We start from the raw sequence: 25,838 nt of genomic DNA on the forward strand, positions 1-25,838 counted from the left end.
TCGCCGAAGTAAAAACAACATTCGCGAACAATTGACGACGCTTCCGAACCCTTGCGTTCGTCAGCGATCTTTTGCAGACTATAATATACGAATGCTGGATTTTGGATTCTGGATTTTACTGCAAATCGTTCGCGTTCTCCGTGAAATCACACCTTAAGACTTTCTGGATGTCTGTATCCTTTGAACAAAGTGCAGAGAAGGATATAGTTGCAACACAGAACAAAGACACATCACATACGTCATCTTCTAGAAAGATTTTTATTATCATTATTACTAGTCATGCATAGCCACAATACAACAGACAGGCCTTTGATATACATACTCTTGGCAGCCACATCTTATGAAAGTACCTTGCTGGGTTACGGGTCTTTCTTGCTTTGATTGTCTTCACACAGAAGAGAAGAATTCAACAGTAACCACATTAGAAAGCAGCTACAGCTGTATGATATTCTAATGTACAGGACTCTGGAGGGCATCCGTTTTCAGAATAGCAGTTGATAAAATTAGAAGCCTGAACATGTTTTAGAAGGTGTGGAATGTTATGTAACATAACTGACCTTTCAAGTAGATTTTTTACCTTACCTACCACAGGCAGTATTATAGATATACAGAGCAATCTCCTACTAGTATTTGAATGGAGCAGGTAATGCTAATCAATCTGACAGAATGCTGTCACCACCATACCCATGAAAATTAAGGAATAATTTCCATTTAATTACAATATCATTCATATTCCTACACCGTATATCCTGAGAGAATTGCATCAGCACTTCACTGAACTAAAATACTGTGTAAGCCATAATTTAGCAAGTCTCCATTTTTGCAAATGGGTATTTCCCGACAATTTTGCGAGTAGTTAATTTGCAACTATGAAGTGCTATAATTAACAAAGAAATGTATGCTGCCTCGTAACTTTTGTCTCGGAATCAGAGTTCATATTTTTGCATGGTGTTAAATTCACGAATAGCACGCGACTCACCAAATTCACAAAAAATGAAAACCTTGCAAAATGTATGGTGTATACAGTATTATACAACATGTATGATCATGGTATATATAGGAGTGTGAAAGTACTTGCAGAAAAAAAGTCGGAGAAACTCTGAAACTTATGAAAAAAAAGTGCTATAAGCTGAACATTTCAATGCATTTGAGAGTCTGTAAAGTGGGGTTTGGGCAAATTAAAAAAGTCTGATATCAGGCAAAACTCTGAACTCTCACAATCCTGTATATATCAATGTCAACGGTCTTCTGTGGGATCTGGGGACATTTGAATGAACCATTGCACTGAGTAGTCAGGAAAATTGACACAATACTAGTACAAAAATTGCAGGTATTTGGGACAAGGTGTGAACTTGAGAGCCAGTCCAAATCGAGGGCCATCTTTTCTCGACACAAGGCTGCGCATGAGAGGCAGTAGTCTACAAAGTCTTTCGGAGAAATGCCATATCACAGCTACCCTGTACAGAGTCACGTTATTCATGAAACACATGCTCCGTCAGCACACGTAAAAGCACTGAGATGTCATTGCAAGCTAAGAAAAATGTCAGGACAGGGCCTTTTTCACCTAAAGCTGCAATCTTCCCTTTAATATTAAAATAAGAAACAATGTGAATGTAAAGAGACATCTCATTGGTTGAAAGATACTCTAAATGGGCATTCATGGCTTTCTGCGCTCTGCATGAACAAGAACAACAAATCACTTCAGGAATGAACTACACACCAGCAAACAAATGAAGACACACTGAAGATGGCTAATCATTGTTTTGTTTGTATTTTTTTTTTCATGATGCAATGAATAAACAAACGAGTAATCTTAAACGGTGGCAGACAAATGCCACCCATCCTATTAAATGTGCACTGCTTCCATGCTTGTTTTTGACATAGAAGAAAGGTAGGACTACACACTTGCCATATTTCTATAGCAAAGGCACTTATATGAGGAGCAGTTTGAATACTCTTAGATCTTGGAGCATTTGTTGCTGTGCCCATTTCTGTGCTTGCAAGGACTGTTGTCTTGCCACAACACTGTTACATATTTCCTTGAAGAAATTTATTCTGTGTTGACAGATGCATCTCAAGTAAAGAAGTGTCACAGATATAGATAGACATGGATATATATATATGTATATATATATATATATATATAGGGAGAGAGTACATGATATTATATGTTATATGTGAATAAAATTAAGGAACTCACATCACATCAGACTAAACACACCGTGCATTCACCAAACTGGTACATTTCATTTGTCATTGGATGTTCTCAAACAACAAAATTTCTTCTTATGTGAAAGACAAAGGAATCTCAATATAATTGGACAGTATTCTGGACCTACCTTGTGGTAACAAGACCCCATTGGCATAAATATCCATAACTTTCTCTGTACGTGTCCCGTGAATGTACTTATTATGTACATGTGACTTGAGCATCTTCAGTTTTGAAAATAAAAACAAAATCCAAAAATGAATTCAAAAGACCAAAAAATAAGAATAAAACTGAGCAGCAGGATGAACTCTACTGTCCGACTTATCCGGCTAGATTCTTTAACTCCTCCTCAAGCTTGGCGGCGTTGGCACCCTTCATTTCGGCTACCTGAAGACAGAGAGCAAAAGATGAATATGAAGTCACGATTTTCATCAACTGATTCAAGCCGAGTAAAGGACATGCTCTCAATAAACAGAGAGAGAGAGAGAGAGAGAGAGAGAGAAAGCAAACTTGCCAATGACAGGTGGTAAAAGAATTTCATCACACAGCATTTTGGACAAACAAAGTATTATTTGCTGGAAGAAGAAAACCAATCTGCAAGGTGTTTGACTACTGGATATAACTTTTTTTTTTTTTTTTTTGGAGATAATCAAGGTATCATAAAATGTGAGAAGAATATTTCATTAAACATACACTGACTTCAAGTGGAAAAGGCAGAGGTCTAAAAAGGTTGATATATTATATTTCATTATAACAAATATGAATAGAAAAAACTAACCTGTTTTCCATCCTTATAAAACTGGAATGTAGGCATGGCACTGATTTTGCAATCCTCAGAAACCTCCTAGAAAAATGAAAAGTGAGAGAAAACTGGTAACAGTCTCTAAAAAATAGAGAAGTCTCCTCCGTAAAGACTTGGCTTAATATACAGTCAGAGTGCATTTATGGTCAATTAGTGATGGCAGACTTGGTGGGTTTTTTTTACGCTGATTCAAAATGCTGATTCAAAACGCCATTCATGGGAGCACCGTTAACATTCATTTTCTTCCCCTCTTTTGTTTTTATGAGCTTGGGAGAGAGCCTTTGTGTTTGCTCTGTTGACCTAAAGCAGAGACAGGTGAAATTGGAGCACACTTTCTTTGAAGTTCTGAACTGAATGTGTGTAATAATAGTAATAATAATAATAACTATTTCTTATTGAGCGCTTTTACAGGACCTGATCAAAGCGCTGTACATACATCAACAACCAACATTCACAAAGTATAGGATCACCATAATTGAATTGTATTGTATTGTAATTGTATTGTTCCTACTTCACCGGTTACATGTTTAGAATACACAGGGGAAACTCAATATAACGTCGGTACCAAGTAGTTTTCCTCGATATAACTGTTATGTCGTTATATCAGCAGGCATGAAAAAAAATCACATAAACACATTGATTTCTACATGTGGGGCTATAGATCATGATTCAGTTAATACTGATAACATGGCAACGTCTCTGAGAGAATTATTCACCTTACTTATTCATTTCCATTCAGAGCGTGGATAGCCTTTTCAGAAAAGAAATGATTTTCAAAGGGGTCCACCTTACATGCAAGAAGATTTTTTTTTTCGTCAATGAAATACGATACCAAAAATGTGTTTCTTAATAAAGATTTCTGAATGTAGTGCCTTGTAAAGGGCCTTGTCTGAGAGGACTACAGCTGGGCTGGACTAGAACTTTGAGCATGCATGGAAGCCTGGTCTAATAACAGCTCAACCAAAACAACTCTGCGATGCTTCATAAGCACAAATTTCAAATGCTCATCTGAACCTTGTCAATGCTGCACTTGGTGTGCATACAGTCCCATATCATGCAAACTGCACCATCTTCCTCTCTGAGCATTGCATCTTTGTGCTAGGAATATCATTTACATGTACTGTAACTGCCACAGAGTTAAGAAATGTGTGTCATTTCTGGTTTTGCCAGACTTTTTTTCATTTCATTTCATTTAATTTAATTATTTCTGTATCTAACTGTATCTTCTGTAACTATATCACTTTCAGAAATATACACATTTCATAATAATTAATGGCTGATTTTGCACATGAAAGGTACAAGCAAATCATTGTGACAGATCCCCAGTAAGCCGAGCTTAATATTGGGGCCTCTTGCACAAAGAAATAAATAAACAGTTTTAACCAACTATCGACTTTTACTTAACTACACCAAGAACAAACTACAGCTTCACACAACAAAACATACACAATCATGTACACAGGTGATGCTTCTGGAAAATGACCTGAAAATCAGGGTGGTATAAAATTTGGGGTGCTGTTCGTTATTTCGAAGGTTTGTTATTCCGAAGGTTCGTTAATCCGAAGGTTCGTTAATCCGAAACACACAAATTCCCCATACCTAGAGGTTCATTAATCTGAAAATGAAAAAGGGTTCGCTAATCCGAGCATTTGTGACGTTATACCGAAGGTTCGTTATTCCGGAGATTCGTTAATCCAAAAATGAAATTTGGAACAATGAACAAACCTAGATTTAATTGGATCAATGGCTACATGTATATTGTTTCTAGGAAAGTAGACCTAGGGGATTGACTATTGTTACTTCACCTGTTATTTTTTTATTTTTTAATCATGCTGTCCCCAAAATTCACTATGGACAGACGGACTAGATGGACAGACAACCCGAAATTACAGAGATAATCACTGCCTGTCAGTACATTCATGTACCGTGTACCAAGTTCCATGAAGATACATGTGCCTTGAACCATATCCAATACATGGAGAAAAAAAAGGAAAATTTTAACAAATACAAATTTGTATCTACAGTTGTACTTGGCCTGACCTTTGACCCTTGACCTTAATGCCCAAAACTTTCCCTAGATCTTTATTGGGTATCAGCAGTAAGCTTCAAGAAAATATTTTTGGGCATTGCATGAATATGGAGGAAATACTAAAATTTTGAGCATTTGACTTTGACCTTTAACTTTGAGTGTGTGCTCAAAAAAGTTGCTAGACACAACTTCCCCTACTCATACATTGTACATACCAAGTTTCATACGGATACCTCTAGCTTTTTTTTTTGTTGTTACAACGTCCACAAAATTGATTACAGACAGGACAGATGGAAGAACGGAAGAAGGGTCAACCTGAAAACGTAATGCCCCCGATAACACTTCGTGGTGGAGGCATAATAACACAAAATACACATGTGATCTGATACAAACTTTTGGTCAAAAAAATGGTCCAAAAAGTGGTCAAAACATGTACTATTTAAACGGTTAATTAAAGGGGATTTCCTACTTGCACATGAGGGAACTTTTAAGTTTTTGGAATATAAGTCATAAGTCTTGTGCACTTCAGAATAGTATTCTTTTTTTTTTTGTTAATCTACAAAGTGTACTAAGGCTAGTGAAAGGGTCACACAGAGGGAGTGTGTGTGTGGGGGGGGGGGGTATCCCCCTTCCAAATGAAAGAGATTTTGCAATTTCAGAATTGAAATTCAACAATCTGGTGCACACTTTGAGTGAATATTAGAACAATAGATTACTTAAAAAGAAAAAAAAGTTGAAAGAGAGTGGCTATTTACATGTACATGTATACAAACAGTATTCACACAATTTTCCATTTTCCCCACTCCATTTTATCCTTTTTTTTTAGGAGGGGGGGGGGGGAGGGGACAGGGGTGACTATTCCCCCTCCCCCTCCCACCCTCTGCTATGCCAGTGACTTGTAGAGCAGTCAGAGAGGCTACACTAAAAAAACATCATAGCCAGTCATCCAATGAACATTGTTTTGATACATGTACGATGTACACGTATGCAACAAAATAAAACAATCTGACTGACTATCTTTTATTTTGGGGCCACTGAAAATTCCCTGACTTTTCCATGACTGAAAAAAAGTAACATAATTTTCCCCAATTTCCCTGATGGGCTGGGAACCCCATCGATGCACTTTTCACGTCCACTCAAATATAAACAAGATATCGGTTAAAACAGGGAAAATGCCTTGGTCCCGACATTCTTGTTCAAGTTTCCCCTGCATTTTAAAGAGACTTAATTGCTGAAGCAATTTGATAGTGACCATGATTCGACCCCTGCTTTCTATGCCAGGGAGTTTGGACAGTGTATACAGTGTAGAACAGGTTCTGTACAAATTTCAAAATACAAAAAGATTTAAATCTCTTGCTGAACTTACACTTGCGTCTTCCACATCCACTTTTGCGAACTTCACACTGGTGTAAGTGCCCGCTAGTTCCTGCAGAAGTCAAATGAGTGGAAAAATGTAATAAATTATTAAAAAGATTACAGATGAGATATGACCACAAGAATTCTCTCATAGTGGAAATCTGGTTAAAATGGCCCAAAAGCTATGACGTAGATGTACATTGTAGATATGCACATGCACGATTTTGCATTTCCTGCTGTGCCTGTATGATGGAACAATTACTTGATTAGTTTTTCAGTGAAATCAGACAGAGGTCAAAGGTCAAAGATCAAGGTCAAATCCTAAAATTTATCTGTCTACGATAACTCAAAACTGGATGAAGCAGCTTTCACCAAACTTGGTCCAAGGATGATGTATGATGGGACAATTACAAGTGTAGTTGAATAGATTTTGGTGACATTGGCAAGAGGTCAAAGGTCAAAAGGTCAAGGTCAAATGCTGCAAATGTTGCAATTTCCCCCATATCTATGCAATGCCCGAAGGTATTTTCTTAAAACTTGGTGTGGACGTGTGCTACTGCGTAAAGATTCTCCAGAGAGAGTTTCATGTCATAAGGTCAAAGGTCAAAAGGTCAAAGGTTAGGTGAAAATGTTGCTATATCACTTTTCTCGCAAATGGTTCAATGTATTTTCATGGAACTTGGTACATACGCATGTACTGTCTGGCAGGGATTCTCTGGGGAATTTAGGGGTCATGGGTTAATAGTCAGGGGTCAAAGGTCAAGGTCAACTCCTCAAAATTTTACTATTTCCCTCGTATACTAGTACAGTCTGTATATGCAATGCTTGCATTATTAGTTTCAAAACTTAGTACATGCATTACCTAATGGAGATTCTCCAGGAAATTTCCAGCCAGAAGGTCAAAGGTCAAAGGTTAAGGGTCAAAGGCCAGGTTTCAATGCCCCCCCAAAAAAATTATTTTGTACCGTTATCACACTCTTTCTTCATACCTTTGATATTACTCGATGCATAAACTTCCCCAAAATTCCCAAAATATGTATACCTGCACTCTTAGAAAATTATGGCAAACCCAGTTCAAGACATTTCTGACAAACCTGTCATATCAATATTTTGCCAGTTCTGTGAAAATGTCATGGATCACACATTGTGAAGACATTGTACTATATGCCTATTGGGAGAATCATGCATTATGGCGGAGGCATCAGTCGCCATAGCGACATTTCTAGTTTTTTTTTGTTTTTTTTTGTACTGATCATAATCATAGACATGAACGTATATTATCATCACTGCATAAATCATGACCGGGTCGCTGTGTTTTCAGCGACACGCATGTCAAATTTCACATGTTCTTCGTACATTAATTGTTGAAAAGTGAAAATAAAATCTGAATTTAAATTTGAATTGGAACTAAAATTACTATGGACCAAATGGTGCATGGTATTATTATTTTTTATTATTGTTATGATGCACGGACATGAGGAACAGCCCTTTTGGCTGAATCATGTCATGGAAATAAATACAAATTTAAATTCGTATCAACCATGGCACTCTTCTTCTTGGTATAAATTATCTCATTTATCATATTTGTGATCTTTGTCGTCATCACCTTTTTTCACACTATACGGATCCCTAAAAACAACGTCTCTTGTTATTCTAATAAATGTCGATTATGTTTGCCCTATGAATAAAAAAAATATTACTGGGCAAAGTGGACATGTATTTTTGGATGTACATTGTATCGTGACGTCTGTGTGTGTGTGTGGGGGGGGGGGAGGGCGTTGAACAGACATTAATCGGCTTTCTTGCCCATAATACAGTTGTACATTGAGATCGTCTCTCTTGGCTGCAAATCATACCAGGTCTGATCTGAGGACTTGTCTACGCCACTGCCCCCTCTATACCATCAGAGCACGGAGCTTTTGGATTTTTCAAGAATTCAAAAATCTTTGCGGTGTCAACTTTGGTGGAATGATATTTAGAGTGTTTTTAACCAAATAGATTCTGGGACAGCTAGTGATTGGCTGAATCACATACACCGTATGGCATCTGTCACCTCTTGATCTATACGTTGTCAGTCTTCACACTCTGTCAGCACGTGTGTTGGAAACCGACAGGGGGTGGGGGTGGGGAGGGGGGGGGCTTAGAGGATGTCTCCCTCCAACACAAGGGAGCTTTTGTATTTCAGAATTAATATGATTTGGTGCACATTTTGGTGGAATATTTGCAATTTTTAATTCAAAAAAAGGAGAGGAAATGTAAGGAAAATGTGGCTAAATTTGTTATTACTGTATTTGTGACCTCTTTATTCAAGATTGTCATTTCATGAGCCTCTTCATTGTACTCTCTATTATAAAAAAAAAGTGAAAATATTCACTCTTAGAGGGGTGAATACCACTACAAAAAAAAGTGAATTTAGAGTGAAACTGGAGTGAATTTTGAGTGAAAATGTTCATATTCACTCATTTTGTAGTGAACTCAGGAATCACTTCAAGATTTTGGAGTGATCCCTGAGGTCACTCTATGACGAGTGAACGTAACATTTTCACTCAAAATTCACTCCTTTTTTTTTGTATTCACTCCTTTAAGAGTAAATATTTTCACTCGATCTGATATTTTTTGAACTCTTTATGTGCCACGGTGGAAACCCCCTGTGTGTCACGTTATTCTGAGACAGGAAGGTAGTCATGCTTTGAGAAAGAATTCTGTTATTCCAATTTGCACAACTTCTACAAATTTCTGTTAAGATAGACATAATAGCAAGCAAAGCTAAAGAGGAATGCCAAGCTTTGTTTCGATATAAATTGTTTGACAAATCTATGTTCTTTTGAATGACCACTTGCTACATTACTGTAAAGGCATGACTTTTGCATATAAAACCGTGACTGTAACTTAAATGTACGAGTAAATCTAGTTGGGAACACAGTTCGATGGGAACACAGTTTGATAGTAATCACCACAAAGAATGCAAGCCGTATGAGAGGAACAAAAGCACGAGACGCGCTTTCATTGTGCCGCGGGATTAGCAGTGATTAGCCGATTTATCGATCGGTTTTGGCGGCTTTGTTTGTTGAGCAGAATGCGAAGTTGGCACGCCATCGACTGAGTCGGACGTGTGAACGTGGCACATAAAGAGTTAGAGAGTATAAGAGGTGGACTGAAGGGGCTGGGGAGGGAGCCTAAGGATGCATTTTCAGAATCAAAATTTAACCATATTGTGATGCCCACCTTTGGTGCAATATCATACAGGCATCGAAATAGGAATTTGGAGGGGCAAGGCCATTTGGAAAAGGGCACTTTTTCCAAGAGGCCAGGGCACTTAGGTCAGTCAGAGGGGCACCAAGGCCACATTGGAAAGGGCATGTTGGGTGTTTATACGTGATGTGAATGCCCCATAGAGCTGTATGCTCTCGACCGTGCTGCTACACTCCAGCAGTGCATGCACGCATAAGATCTCTTCGCAGCAGACGACGTTAGGCAGTAGGCCATACGCAAGACGATGTAGGTTCTGTACATGTATGTACGTTCTCAACGCGTACGCCGCGCTCGCTTTGGAGCACTTCCGGCACCATTTTGCTTCAAATGAGCATGCAGGCATGAATGCAGAGCGAGAGAGATGGCAATGTTCACAGCCGTCCGACAGGCCTGGCATTTTTAGCATGGCTTGCGACCACTTGCTCCGGCCCGCCACCGCTGCCTAGCTAGTAACTCTATGGCCGCTGCGTTGCGGAGGCAGTCGGGACGGTAAAAGCCGGTCGGGCGTACATGCAGGCCTGCGTACATGTATGTAGACTTCTACACGTCGTCTCGTACATGTATCTCGGAAAGATACTTTGAGTTTGAATCAGATATATTGGGACGCGAGTAAACTGAAGGTATGATATTTGAGATCAGGAAAGTTGTTCAAGCTTTAATATTAAAGTGTAGTGTCCGCATTGCAGATCATCATGACAAAATACAGGACAGAAATACAAGAAAAAAAAAATCCAGGGGACACGTTCCCCCTCCCTCCAAAAGATGTTTTAAAGACCAAAAGGACAGGGGCGAAAGAGAGAGAGAGAGGGAGAGAGAAAGACGTTTCAGTATACAGTTACTGTACTTTTAGCTCGAATTTTGAGGGACTACAGATTCGAAAATAAAGGACATTTCTTCATTTTTGTCCAGCCTTAGGCATAAATGACGCTTCTGAATGGTAAAGCTGTACCGCTGTTTGCCCCCTTAAAAGGAAGAAAATGAAGGGGAGGCAGAATTCACTCTATAGGTCCAGAGCTACCAAGTCTCATGCATTCCACGCGAGACTCAAGCATTTAAGGTCCGTCTCACGATCTCACGCATAGCACCCATTTTTCTCACGCATTGGGTGAAGTATGCAACTTGGGCCTATCAATAATGAACCTAGCTCAAAGGATTAAAGTGATAGTTGCAATTGAAGGTATATTTCCCTTTTGTCTTTCAAAGTAGGTAAAAAATAGTCACTTTAAGTGTGTATCTGATCGCACCATTAAGAGCTAAAAACTGAAAAAGCTCCCTATGTGACCCCTCCCAAACCCTCACTCGCATTGCGCACATGAGCGCACCGAGACATTGGGTCAGGCAAATCTTACTCATACAATTTTTTTGAGCTTGGCATCCCTGTAGGTCACGTACCTTTGTATTAAGCCTAGCTCACACCTTTGCGTTTCGAGCTTGCGTTCAGCTGCGTATTGCCCGAACGCAGTCTAACGCAGCCCAACGCAGCACTACGCAATGAAACGAGCTAATACGAGGTTAATACGCAGACTAACGCAGAGGCTTTGCGTTCTAGCTCGCTAGTTTGAAATTTTTTCAAACATCCGCAACTGAACGCAAGATTAAAATTCATACGAGCTAAGACGAGGAACAACCAGCTAGAGCGAGCAAGGACGAGCAAGGGCGAGCAACAACGAGCTGCTTAACGCAGGCCAACGCAGCTTTACTTTGAACTGCGTTTCACTGCGTATGGTTACGATACCTGCTCGCTTCACCTCGACTTACCTCGCTTTAGTTCGCGTTACCTCGCTTTACCTCGCATACCCTCACTCTACTCCTAGTACTCTGCTCGCATTAGCAAGGACCGTTGCGGATGTAACTCGCTTCATTGCGAATCTAGCTCGTCCGTCGCTCGCTCCCCCCCGTTCATCCTCGCCTTATACCTCGTTCCTCCTCGATCCTGTTCGATGCTGCTAGCTTTAGCTCGCTATGACTGCGTATATATCTGTTCATACAAAATCTAGTTAGATTTAATTAAAATTCACTTAGTTGACTTAGAAACACAATATGCTTACCAAATCATGAAGCTTTTGGAATGATTGTGTGCTTTCAGCAACATCAGATTCAATCAGTTTTTAAAGACACCTCAAACTGAGTTTCCCGCTGTTATTGTAGGTTTTGTGGAAAATATTTTTTTTTCTCAGAATTGTATTACCACACAATGTATATTGCTGAAAAGTAATTTTTTTTAAACAAAGTAATATGCTCTTTTCAGTCCTCAACAACTGCAGGTAATGAGCAAGGTTGTCATTTCTGTTATAGTGACCGTAGGCAAGCCATTTTGAAATAACCTGTAGTGAAAATAATGTCCTGACCCTATAAGGAAAAGTTGGCTTCAGACCATGAAAACAACATTCAGACTCGATTTCATTCTATGACCCAGAAAACCTATAATACAGAATAAATTTTGAAAATTATTGTGAAATGTTTACCTTTTTAAACAATGGAAATGACTTTTGAATTTCAGATGGCGGCCATATTGGATTTGGCCAATATGGCCTCAGGGCGCCCTTCTTGGAGCCCATCAAAAATTGAAGTAGTATGGTTTTGGCAACACTTGTACCAAATTTAGTGCTTTTTGAAGAATTTGAACCAAGAAGTCTTTGTGCCCCCCCCCCCCCCCCCCCCCCCCCCGTAACTGTAAAATGTAAAAAAATTATATACCATTTATATCTATACTGAAAGTTTGAGTGATTTTGGTCAGTGTATAGCGGAGATATGAGAAGGTAAAATTTTGGTGAAAATGATAACGCCCAATTTGGAGCGCCTCAATGACGTTTGAAAATTCAAAACGTTTCGTGGGTTTTGGGGGAGTTAATGATAGTCATCCGCTGCGACTGGAAAGGCTAGAAAATAAAGTCTATTGTTTTGTGTTTTACAAATTATATTGGCAGGCGATGTACATGTAGTTATACTTGTGTGGCACATGCACTATCAGGGTCATTACGAAATCCTGCAAATCATGCCAAAGTGCCTTGCCATGACAAAATGAGTACTTTTTTTATTTCTGATTATTAACTGATAGTCAACTCAGAGCTATCAGGTGTCGTCAAAGTGGCTCAAGGCCTTATTTACAATTGTATGTGTGGCATGGCAAAGTCCACTAATGAACTGTTAGCATAATGCCACAGGGGTTTAATATGCCATCTAAAGGCTATGGAGCCCTCTAGCTTTAATACATGGGCAATTCCACGGTAAATGGGTAGTTTTATGCACTCTAGACATAGAGCAATTTCATTTGAATATATTTGTTTTAATCATCTTTTTTTGTTTATTTCGTGAATGAATGTGGCAAGGTGAAATAAAATATTCAACCTCGTTGAGTCTTTTTGTCATTTTTTTGTGATCTGCTGGTTTGTTTGTTTTTATTTAATATTGTTGATAATGTGCAAATTTGAAATAAAAATTGACATAAATTGTAACTTGTATAAAATAAATTTTCTTAGAAGACACGCACCCTGGATGGATTATAATTCAAAATTTATCGTCAATGCACCGAGAAATCATTTTCTTGTTCGCCCTGAACGATTACACGAGTTTTGAGAGAGTGGAAAGCAAGCTGGACCAAAAAGGTCGGCGTTCTGTCCTACTTCAGTTACGTACGTTCGGCCTCAATTTCGTTTGGTTTCCAGGCGTCAGAGTGCAGTTATTTTGTGTTACATACACTTTGCTGACCACAGTTTCAAGTTAGGTTTCACTAGTTCAACAGAAGATTAAATCAAATATTTAATATCCGTATTCAAAGTTACCAAATTCAATTTTCTGTCCACGCCGCGAACGTACGTAACTGCTGGTTGAGACACTCCAGAGTCGTTCGATTTAACACGGAAACGCCGACACTACCCTGAAGTTAGACATCTGCTTTCGGTTTCGCGCCAAAAGCATAGCTGTCTTTTCAGAACATTTAGTTATCTAGCTTCAGCTTCCGTTTCTAATTCTGTCCAGTATGTTACGTGCGTTCAGTGGGTACGCTCCGCTTGGTGGGACGCACGAACGGTGGACAGAATCGACAATCGGTCTTCGTTACGTGTGTTCGCACGCGCGTAACTCAGACAGATCGTTCCCATGTCTTGCTTACCTGCTCGTTTCGCGCCGTTCTGTCCGAGGTTGCGTATCGTTCGCATGAAATTTCCCGTGTTATGTCTGCATTGCGTACAATCCAGCATCGACTGCTCAGATCTGAATATGACGGAGGTGATTACGACTCTCGCTGACAAAAGGTAAATTTTGCATTCTAGAGTAGAATCTTCCGTATTTCTAGGATTAATGGCCCTGCTGGCATTATTAGAAATTCTTTTGAGATTCTCTGTATGCTTGCTTTCACTACTCGTTTTCGAGTTCACACGGACGATAACTGAGCCAAGTCCCACATGTGTTATTTTTTGTCAGTAAATTCTTCGTTGCTTCCAGCTTCAAACAATCTTTCTTTTCATCTTTTCGTAATATTTTTTCCTCAAAATAAAACCAAAATGACAGTGACAGAACAGCAATGAACGAAAGCTAAGTCAAGAGTGGTACTTAAAATGGCTGAATACAAGTTTAACTCCACTGTCCATCGTGAGCTGACGCACTGTAACCGTGTTAACGTTAACTCGCTATTCAGTTTACGAAACGAGTGTAACTGTAACATTTTAATATTGAATTTCGAAAGCCAGGCTAGCGCTACGCTAGTGACATGAGTCCTAAGTGCAAGTGTAACCACACGATATCGTTAGTGTATGTAGACACCCATGATCAAACAAGTTAGAAAAGAAAATTTACCAGGCCTACATCGGGATTTGACTTGATTTATTTCTGCCTAAGCAAAGTGCAAACTCGACTTCTAACGTTGTTAAAGTTGTCCTTCAGCCACATGATGAGCTCATGGATTGCAGTTCTCTCATGATATGATTAATTTATTTAGATTCTATTTCTATGTTTTGATGTAGACTAGACAACTAGCAACTGATGTGAGAAGCTGTGCTGCCCTGTTCTGCACCTTTTAGTAGTGATTCAATCTGTGTCTTGAGTGACCAGAGCGTCCCTTTGATGATCATGCTGATGCCCAGCCTGTCTGCTTTCCAGTGTTACGGTGAGGTGTATATACATATTTTTGTGATTTTGCGGGAGGGCTCGTTGGAGCTAAGTGACCCTGACTCAATGTACAATATGTCCATAACACCCTGTCTTTTGTGGCCTGGACAGTTATCTGTGCAGAGCCTCATTCCAGCTGTCGCACCATCCACCATGCATGTTTGCTCTTTGCTGGCCTGTGTCGTGTCCTAAAAACGATCCCTGTCATGAAATCAGCCCCAAATCTTTCTGCTCTAATAAATATATGACATGACCAAAGTTCCGCAACTTCACTTCGCAGAAATTCTGCGATGTTATGTTTATTTACAGAACTATTTTGTATTTATTTAATGAAGATTATAAATTTGTATTGCATACATGAATTAATGACCACTAAGCAAATTGTGTAGGAGATATTAAATCTCTTTCTACAGTGGAAAACAAACATTACAAGTAACAGTAATACCTTTCAAAGAAGCCATGACCTCCATATTTTTAATGCCATGCTATTATGTATTGTAAATATTTTATTTGTAGATGTCATAGAACTGGTACATGTGTAGTCTTCATTTTGTTGTCTTCCATGATATTTTGGTCCATTGTCATGTAGCCACATGTGTGCATGCACTGTATTTGGGGTTTTCTTCTGATACGATTATCACTATAGAAGCTGCGTGGCCCTGTTCTACAGCTCGTGGTGGAGATTTTCTGAGTGCCCAGAGCATCCCTTCATCATGACTAGCCTGTCTGCTTTTCAGTGATAAGGTGTGAATGCATATTTTAATTTCATTATGTAATCTTCCTTTTTTTTTTTTTTGGCCAAAAAGGCTGCTACATTGGCACTCTTAAATATATTAAGGGTGCATAATATATATATATATATATATATATTTTCTTTTTTCCAGACCATGACAAAAAAAAAAGTTCCTTTTATGTACATGACTAGTTCTTATTCATTTTTAAAGTATATAAATTTATAGTGCATACATGAATAAATGATTGCAGAGCAATTTGTGTAGGATGTTTGTAGGAGATATTGAATTGCTTTCTACAGTGTGAAACAAACAGTGATTGTTACCCTTCAAAGATAGAAGCCATGGCCTCCATATTTTTTGACACTATGGCATATTCTTTTTTATTATAAAGATTTTATCATAGATATCTTTTTGAATGATTATGTACAATTATAGTTAGCCCTCCTTTTGTTGTTTTTGGTAATATCTTTATCCGTTGTCGTGTAGCCATATCTGTGGTTATCGGGGTTTTCACCCTATGTTACTATCATTCTATTTATAGAAGCTGCATTGCCGTGTTCTACAGCGTTTGGTGGAAATTTTTTAAATCTCTGAGTGCCCAGAGCATCTTTTCATCATGCCAAGCATGTTTGCTTTCCAGTGATAAGGTATGTATGCATATTTTCATGAAGTTGCAATCAATTCTCGGTATCGCCAGTGCGCAAAAAAATTCTGTGCATGCTGAAGAGCTCTGTCACAGATACACTTTGGGATTCTTTTGTGCCCTTGTTCACTTCTGGTTGTCTCACGCTAAGAGGTCGCAGTTCCCATATGATTCAATGGAGTTAATTGTCTGCTTTTCCATTGCCATCCCTTTTTTCTTGGTTAAAATTCAGCTTAAAAGAGTTGGAAGTTTTTAAGTTTTACTGATTCAATGTGCTGGTCACATGATGGAAAGCGAAGAAATCTTCAACAAAAATACCTCTGGATAAAGATAGAGCATGATCTGAGTGCATGAGCAGCCAAAACCAGGTCAAGTTTGTCCTGTAAGCTATCTCATAATGCATCTAAAACACTGCTCTCCGCACGGCAACTAGGTATTGGCGATACCAAGAATTACACCTATCCTTTTTTTTTTTTTTTAAACTTTGGCCAGGAAAGGTTGCTAGGTGGGTTGATAGATTGGAGGTCAACTTTTATTTTTCTATGATAAACATACATTGCTTTTATGTACAGAAGTATTCTGTATTTATTTCCCAAAATCTATAAATATTGCATACATTACTAAATAATCAAACAGAAAAGAAATTCAAGAGGGCAAACATTGTGCAGAGGTGTTGATACTCAATTGCTGTCTGCAGCGAAAAATAGATATTACACATTACCTTTCGAAGATAGCGATAACTCACGGCCTCCTCCAAATTTCTATAATCCTATACAAGTGTATTCAAAACTTATTGGAAATGTTTTATTATTAGATGTCATTGAATGAAGATTGTTAGATAAAACACAGCTCTTCAAATTGAATGGCTACACATACTTTTGTGGTCTACAGTAACAGTTTTTTTTTTTCTAAAATTCCATTTTTAAAAAAAATAAGAGTCTACTGTATTTGTAGTTTGTGTATTTTATTGCTTGGTTTACGGAATAACTATGCAGCAAAATGTTTTAACTATATTTCAATTGCGGGTGACATGTACATGGCTTTTGAACAATCTTTTATCTGCACTCAGTATGTAGGAATATTCCAAACTTTCAAAAATTGTGATAAAACGAACTCAATATATGTATTTGTTGATTATGTATGTATAATTTTTTTTTTTTTTTTTTTTTTGACAGGTAAAAGACATCCTGGATGATGACTTGATGAGGAAACCAAGGCATGGAGTTTTCAAGTGGTTGTTCAAAGACAACCTCTCCGGAGAATCTACAAACAATATCCTGTGCAGAATGCCTGATCCCATTCTCTTGGAGGAGCAAAGCACCACAAGACAGCAGTTGTTGTTGTTTTTTCTTCAAGTTGTAAACTATATCAGATATGACTTGAGCTTTTAATTTTTTGCAAGATACAATGTACTAAGAAACCACTTATGAAATTTTTATGAGCATACAATTCTACAAGGAATTCAAAGTTTAGCTTATGAAACATGGTCTTCAAATGGCTGAGGTATGAAACCACAAATTAAACCAATGTTAATTAAATAGAAGATCTGGGTTTCAACTTTTATGAGGATCACTTTGTTCAACTTTCTTTTTGGATATCTCAGCCTTTTCAAAACTGATTTTCACTTAAGTAAACTTTCAATGCCTTTAAGAGAACCTATATGCTATTTCAAAAAGTTAAAAGCTGAGTCATCACCTAAATCAATACTTACCATCCCTTTTGTTGTAAAGCAAGATATAAACAGGGATACAACTGAATAAAAAAGTTGTTACATTAGCTGCTTTGTTTCTTACTGTGGCTGATGAACATTAAGGCGATACAAGAACGAACAATGTCAGTTTTTATTGTGTTCAGAGCCTGTATGTTGATTGAGTTTGGAATATGATGACTGAAATTCCAGGATGGGCCTTATACACCATTTGAATGCATATGTATCGAATGGGCGGGCACATAAAAAGGGTGGGTTTTTTTGTGCGTGTGTTTTTTTTTTTGTGTGTCTAATTTACAAATCAAGGCATAGATTGTAAAGTTAAGAGTTCTCCGACAGTACCTGAACATTTCGGAAAGTGTTATTCTTCGAAAACAGTTGATGGCACATTAACTTTTTTATGTTTCTTACTGTGACTGATTTACATTAAAGGTCCAGTTTACCTTTGGGAGCAGTGATTTGAAATATGTTCAAGATATCACATTTGATGCATATAGTGTCAGTCTGTTGTATCACAATATCCTACCATTTAAAATGTTTGCAATAAAGCCGAAAGTATAAGGAGATATCAGTATTATTCTTGATAATAATATGTTTCTTAACTATGGCTGATGGACATTAAGGCGATAGAAGAGTGAACAATGCAAGTTTAATTCTTGTTTATGGAGCCTGTATGAGCCTAGATACACCATATAAAAATGTACACTGCATTGAATTGGCAGGCAAAGAAAAGGGTGCTTTCAAATTCATGGAATTTTTCTGTCAAGATGTTTTCATTGCTGTCAGGCAGAAGCTCGGTGGTCTAGTGGAGATGACGCCTGTCCGGAGATCAGGGGGTCGTAGGTTCAAATCCTGCTCGAGTATGTACGTCCATGATTTATTAATTTTTTTTTCTGCTGTCAGGCAGAAACTCGATGGTCTAGTGGAGATGACGCCTGTCCGGAGATCAGGGGGTCGTAGGTTCAAATCCTGCTCGAGTATGTACGCCCATGATTTTTTATATCATGGCTACTATAGAAACACTGAACAATTCAGAAAGTGTCATTCTTTGTGTATTGATTTCCTATTAGGATTATTTCCGTAATGAATGTTACAACTATTCATTTTCAAATGAATGTAAATTGAAATGAATAGATTTAACTGTTGCACTAGTTATCAAATAAGTTTCTTTTCACATTGATATCAGCTATTGGTACATTAACTGCTTTATGTTTCTGACTGTGGCTGATGGACATTAAATGCAATAGAAAAATGAACAATGCAAGTTTTAATTCTTGTTTCCAAAGCCTGTGTGTTGATTGAGTTTGGGATGTGATGACTGAAATTCTAGTTAATTCCTTATAAACTGTATCAATACATTTGTATGTAATTTTGTATCAGTAAAAAAAAAAATCACTTTAGTTTTAAATTTGGACAGGCAAATACAATCCACTTGATTTACATGTATGTGTATGTAGGAATATCAATTCAAGGTGTAATGGACACGAAATGGTAACTGCTGACCCAATGACAACAGCAAAATGCTCCTTTGCATACAGTATTTCGATATTTCAGCCTTTGTATATACAATGTACTGCACATTGGGGTTTAAAATGAACTACACAATATACTGGAGAATGGGAGTGTATTGTATACCTTGGAAATTAAAAAACTCTGTAAAGTTCAAGTTTCTGTCCTACTCTTGTGTTACATACGTTCACCACTAATGCAGTGATACATGTCATATCATGTACTTTGGAATTTCAAGAAACTCTATGCCAATGAAGCTTTGGCTTTTCCTCACACACACATGCACCCATACAGATATGAATATGACAACAGTTTGCCCGATTATGGAGGAACTTAGTACAAACATGATCTCACCTTTCGGATATGATGCACAAATTTTCTGGCATTACTCATGAATGCACACTTCAAAATGACACAAATAATGAATGTTTTCACAAATATGGACACCCTAAATTGTTCTTATCATAATGTATCAGCACAATAAATAGTGTCAGATGATTTGAAATCAATATTTGTATTCTTTGTATGAGGAATCCATCATTCCAATATTTCTGTCCTACTCTATGTGTTACACGCGTTCGCCCCATAGCTATTACACATGTCTTACTTACATACCCACTCAAGCTCTATTTGAATACAAAGTTATCTTTTCCTACTTAAAAATATTTAATATAGGTATTAGGCAACCAAACTCTGAAATATGGATACTCTGAAGACAATTTTAATTTTTCATGTTTTTCCAACCTAAAACTACCCATTTACTGTGGAAATGCCCACATGTACTCTGCTGTCAAGAGACAAGCTTGGTACAAAGGCACAAAGCAGTATTTTTTATGTCACATCCTCTCACAGTTGTACAGAATCGCAAGCCTGGATACGCAATAGTGTATGTTTAAAGTGTGCTTTTAATACATGTAGTATACATTATGTACACATGTACAGTGTAGGTTGAAATGATCTTGGTTAAAAAGGAAAATGTTTTGATTTACTTCATTATAACACTATATCAACACAAATGCCAAAGAGGCAAAAACAGAATTGTGTCTCACATAACATCTTACCATTGATTGTTACAGAACAGGAAGTTCAATATCTAGACCTAAAATTCTGTCACTTAAAAACATCTGTCTGTATGTAGCATTTGTTGCAATTAAACCTTCTGCCATAGCAAAAGTTTATAAATTATTATAAAAGTAACAATCGTGAACAAATATAACATAGAAGTCTTGTGCATGTTTAAAAGTTTTGAAGTAATAATTTCTAATTTGATCCCAAAGGTAACTAACTACAAAGTATTCATGGTTATGTCTCCTCTTGCATTTTATTCATCACCTCCTCTTCTATGACGCACATGTCTTTTCATGCGTCAGTTGGAATGAGTGTGCATGCTGCAACTATGGAATTTAGCCTAAACCTACTCGGCCACACCTCGTGTGTTAGACATTCCAAAGTTAACTTATGCACACAATTCCAACTGACGCACTCAGACCTGTGCATCATTTGTACGCTGTAGGTTCCTGAATAGTTACTCCAAGAAAAAAAAAAAGGGAAATTTGCATTATCATTATGACTACATTACACAAGTTGACATGGACGTAAAATCAGCATTTGGATTGTTAAATAATGTCACGCTGGTTTATGATGGTTCTGATGACGAGAAAATAGTCACCATGACAACATTGCACAACTGACATGATAATGGACACAAGATAGCGCTACACAATGCTGTAACCCTGGGATGGTAGCCAAGGTCCCGCATGCTAAATAATGTTTTACGATTGTAATACTGCTGGCAAACCTTTTTGGCTAATATTTTGCAGTTTTGTCACAACCCAACTGAAAGTGTGTTCATTATGCATACAGAATAATATGTCCATTTTTGAACAAAAATCTACAATTTCTGGAAGCATACGGAAAGTACACTGTATGTTTTACCTTCAAGGATAAGTCACCTGTATCAGGTCACATACCATACTGTAGTACATTGTCGTACAAATCACATAACAATGGTCTAGATGCAAGACACACGTATTACTCACTATAACTACTCACCTTGAACTTTGGAGAAATCATTTTGCAAGGTCCACACCAATCGGCGAAGAAATCTACTACAACACGAGGATTATCCTTCAGCAATGTCTGAAAGGCTTCCTGTCAAGACATATAAAAAGAATATTCTAAGAAAATCACATTCCTACTTTGTGCTTGAACAAGGAAGTCCAGTAGATTCATTAAATTGTGATTGTGGTTTAGGTCAGTATAAATAACATGATATCCTTGATGTATACAAAGGGTAGAACAAAAATAAAACGAATACAATACAGATTTTTGCGAATTTGAGATACAGTGGACTCCCATTATAACAAAGTCCTCGGGACCAGCAAGTTTCTTTCATTATATCGGAAGTTCGATATAGCCGAACAAATAAAAAATAAACAACAGACAGGATGATGCTGCGGCCTGAATTTTTATTTCATTGTAATTTGTATTAAACTGCAATTTCCTTATAACCGTGTTCACTATCACGGGAGTGCACTGTACAACATCGTATATGAGATGAAAGACTTTTGGAATGAAAGATACAGACTGTATGATGAATTTGATGTTGAGCAAAACATCAGTCACATGAAAAGGATGATGACTATTGCCATTACAAAAAACAACAAAAGACTCACTGTAAAGTAATAAGCACAAATTTTCAGACATTGTATAGAAACCATAGCGCCAATATGGATTGAGTGAAAGCAACATTATTACATACGGTAGAACACATCAGTAGGCCTACTTTGTATACTGCTGCATTCACTCAATTCACATTCATATTTTGGCTTTGGTTTTCTCCTGAAAGTTTTTAGTGGGACAGATTTGAAGAACTGTGACTTACTAAAGTAAAAGGAGATCCGATTAAAATCTACAGCGACGTATCATGCGGTTACAGTTGGAGCTAAAAGTTTACGGGTCAATCCATGTCAAATCAACCAATGCTGTCAGCCCGCCCCACTTCAACTTTCTCTAAATTGGCACCAAATGTTCCCCCAAGTGTCTGACAGAACATGCTGAATTATTTTGCCACAAGGTCATACAGTTGCTAAGATACAGCCTCCCTTAGCAACCAATGCATGGTCAAACAACCAAGTTTAAATAAAATTTGCTGTTTTGATCGACTGCTGCAGCCAAGTTAGACGAGTTACAGCGCTCATTTTCAACATGCACATACACGTGTACAGTACATTATGGCCCGGATCTTACAATCTGTTATACAATTGTACGAGGTCACTGAAAATGGTGTTATAAGCTGCGTCACAATTAATGCATTTGGGTGCTTGTTTGGAAGCTGATAAACTTCAAAACTTAAATAGCTTAGAAGCCAATATAATTATATGCATTAGATTCTAACGACTCTCACTTGCTCTACAGACCTACCGTACCATACTAATTCAGCCTAAAAGTATGCATCATTTCTTCGTAGGGTGCCCTCAAAGTTGGATATTTTCAAAACGTTGCCAAGTTCAAGGTCACAAATCACCACTCATCCCAAGGAGCGATACCAATTAATATTTGTTTATTGATAGACAGTTACCATGGTTATCTATATTTTCACCCAAAATCTTTTGTGATTGAAATGTTTAATAGCTGGTTTACGCATTCTTAAATGGTCATAAACAACAACAAAAAATGATGTACACAACATGTAAAAGGACACATGCATGGGGTTTTATGCACATTTCAAATTAGATTCTACAATAAATAAGTCGGAGATGAAGTGACAAGATACACTAATCACTATGGCCCGAATTCACAAAGGTGGTACAACGTACATAAGAAACCACGGTTTAAACCATCATGGACAAAAACCACATGTACACGTAAAAGGACACATGCATGGGGTTTTACGCACATTTCAAATTAGATTCGGAATAAGTCGGAGATGAAGTGACAAGATACACTAATCACTATGGCCCGAATTCACAAAGGTGGTACAAAACCACGGTTTAAACCATGGACAAAAACCACATGTACACGTAAAAGGACACATGCATGGGTTTTACGCACATTTAAAATTAGATTCTACGATAAATAAGTCGGAGATGAAGTGACAAGATGTCTACACTAATCATTACACTGTATGGCCCGAATTCACAAAGGTGGTAAACGTACATGTACAAAAGAAAACACGGTTTAAACCATGGACAAAAATCACGGAGCGCTAACTGTAGCACGGAATAATTCGTTACAAAATTGGTCATTTCGTTGACAAAATGACCGTTTCGTTGACGAAAATATCAGTTCATGGACGAAATGTTCATTTAGTTAAAAAATGTTGTCATTTCGTTACAAAATAATCATTTCGACGAAATGACTGACTTCGTAACGAAATATTCCATGCAACACTTGGCGCTACATGGTTTTTGTCCATTGTTTAAACCATGGTTTTATTTGTACCACCTTCGTGAATTTGGGCCTGTTATGGGTACGTTTGAGCGTTCTCCTTAAACTAACGTAACGTACATGTACTGTACCCGCGTGCGCCAGAGCACTCGAATGCTCCTAAAGTGTACCGTACTGTACTGTACTGAGCCAGAAGTGGACCACTTCCTGATGTGCTCCGAAAGCACACCAAAAGCAAACCAAAAGTTCGCTGTAAAGCATGCACGTATCTAGACAGAAAGATCCGTCTGTCCAGAGGACTCTTTTATATTTTGCCATTGACGCTGTCCTCCGTAGACAGACGGAAGGTATCAGTACCCATTGCTGTGTGGATGTTCTTAACCACTGTCTCTATGGACACAGCCTGTCGCGTCGTCACGTTCAAACTGCAGAAACATACACCATGAATATATTAGCCAATCACATGCGAGGCAGTTTCTACGTGTTTGTTTTACTAAAACACGTACCTCGCATGTGATTGGCTTACAGATTCAAAATGGCGACTTACTGCTTGCGAACGGCGATGTTGCAATATCGATAAAAATTCTGCGTTATAACCAAGTTTATGTGAGTATTTTGATATTGATTGCACAATGTGAGAAATTTATCCCAAATATTGCTGCATAATGTTTCATGTCACATCAAACTTGTTTGAATGTAAAAAAGCTGTCTGAAATTTGGTTTATCGTAACGTTTGAGCTGTGCGCGACTGCTCCACACAGGAGCCGCAATCATTGACTTCGGTCTGTAGATCTATACCGAGGGGATCCGTGAAGCCAGACGTAGTCTCCGCGGAACATTCCCTGACGGACAGATAGTTGAGATACAGACCGATCTTTCGGTCAAGCGCGTATCATGGCATGCGCATACGTCAGTTGTATGCAAGGACATCATTCTCGACTTTGTCAGTTCAGGCCAGCTGTACAAAGTAAAAGCTTGTACAATTGTAGTTCAAGCACCAGGTGAATAACATTCTTGCTACAAAAATGCATGACCTTCTCTAAAAATATCTTGTGAGGTACGCTTTCCCAACAAAGCTCTCAAATAACGCTTCAAATCTGGCACAGTTCGGTATGGTACGCTTTGGTTCAGTTCACTCTGGTTCACTTTAGCTAATTCTAGAGCACTTGAACGCACCCTGTGCACTGCTGTGGTATCGAGTTCTGTGATGACAGTCTAACGTTAATTGTTATGTTTCCATAAACAATGTTGTTTATGGAATGCTAAATGTTATCGCCGCAGACCCCTGATACCTGACGCCAGGCCCATGCCACGGCCCAACAGACTTTGTTGGATGCAGACATGCACCATATTCCAAAAAGAGACCAAGATTAAATAGATCTAACGTTAGACCTATAATTACAGGCATCATGCATGCATGGCATGCCGCTGCACTACATACAGTGTACAATGATCCGGCAAGGCCACTCTCCACTCCAGCAATGGTTGGGGCCATGGGCCCCGGTAACCCGGGGCGCTCCTTGTACACTACATTGTACCTAATACAAGTAGGCCTAGATCTAGAAATACCAATCAATGGTTCCATAGTAGCTCCATGGATAAACGTAGCTCCATGGTTATACTGTGCGGTTCGGGCTGGTCGCAGTTTAGGGCCCCAGGGGAAATTTCCGTCACACGTGCGAAAAAGTGAATGCCACGAGATTACAATTCATAGCAAGGCCTGAGAAAGATTTGCTGCTTACCATCGTTTTGATAAGCTCTGGTTCAGTCATGATTGATGTCAGGTGGTTTGGCAGTTTTTTAGGTTCAGGATTCCACAACTGTCAAGAAAGAGACAAATTCAGCTATCAGACCACCCGTGAGCTACATGTGAACTACTGAGTACTAGCGCTGCAGTAGCTATATATTGACCGATTCGGGTTCGTTGAGGGCGGCAGACAATTTGTGGCACCAGGAGCTGCCATGAGCTCATTTTGAGGTGTCTTAGCCGACCCCCCTCCTCTCCCCACCCCCGGGCAACATGTTTATCACGCACTTGCAGGGGCGTCACCAGCTTTTTTTCAAGGGGGGTGCGTTTTGACACTAAATGTTTACGAGATTT

At 38.4% G+C, this 25,838-nt stretch overlaps 1 protein-coding gene across 1 annotated transcript; it reads right to left on the reverse strand.

The window, feature by feature from the left end:
• Nucleotides 1-244: 244 nt before the first annotated feature.
• Nucleotides 245-25,620, reverse strand: LOC139729920 (thioredoxin-like). The gene is made up of 5 exons (XM_071640836.1): nucleotides 25,480-25,620; nucleotides 21,401-21,499; nucleotides 6,407-6,466; nucleotides 2,988-3,053; nucleotides 245-2,596 (listed from the first exon to the last, which is right to left on the reverse strand). Exons 1-5 carry the CDS (start codon nucleotides 25,507-25,509, stop codon nucleotides 2,531-2,533), a joined length of 321 nt encoding a protein of 106 aa, XP_071496937.1. The 5' UTR covers nucleotides 25,510-25,620; the 3' UTR covers nucleotides 245-2,530.
• Nucleotides 25,621-25,838: the final 218 nt, after the last annotated feature.

The sequence above is a fragment of the Diadema antillarum genome, unplaced genomic scaffold (assembly GCF_040938485.1).
Source record: "Diadema antillarum isolate AM-2024a unplaced genomic scaffold, OU_Dant_1.0 seq00000269_RagTag, whole genome shotgun sequence".
NCBI classification, from domain to species: domain Eukaryota; kingdom Metazoa; phylum Echinodermata; class Echinoidea; order Diadematoida; family Diadematidae; genus Diadema; species Diadema antillarum.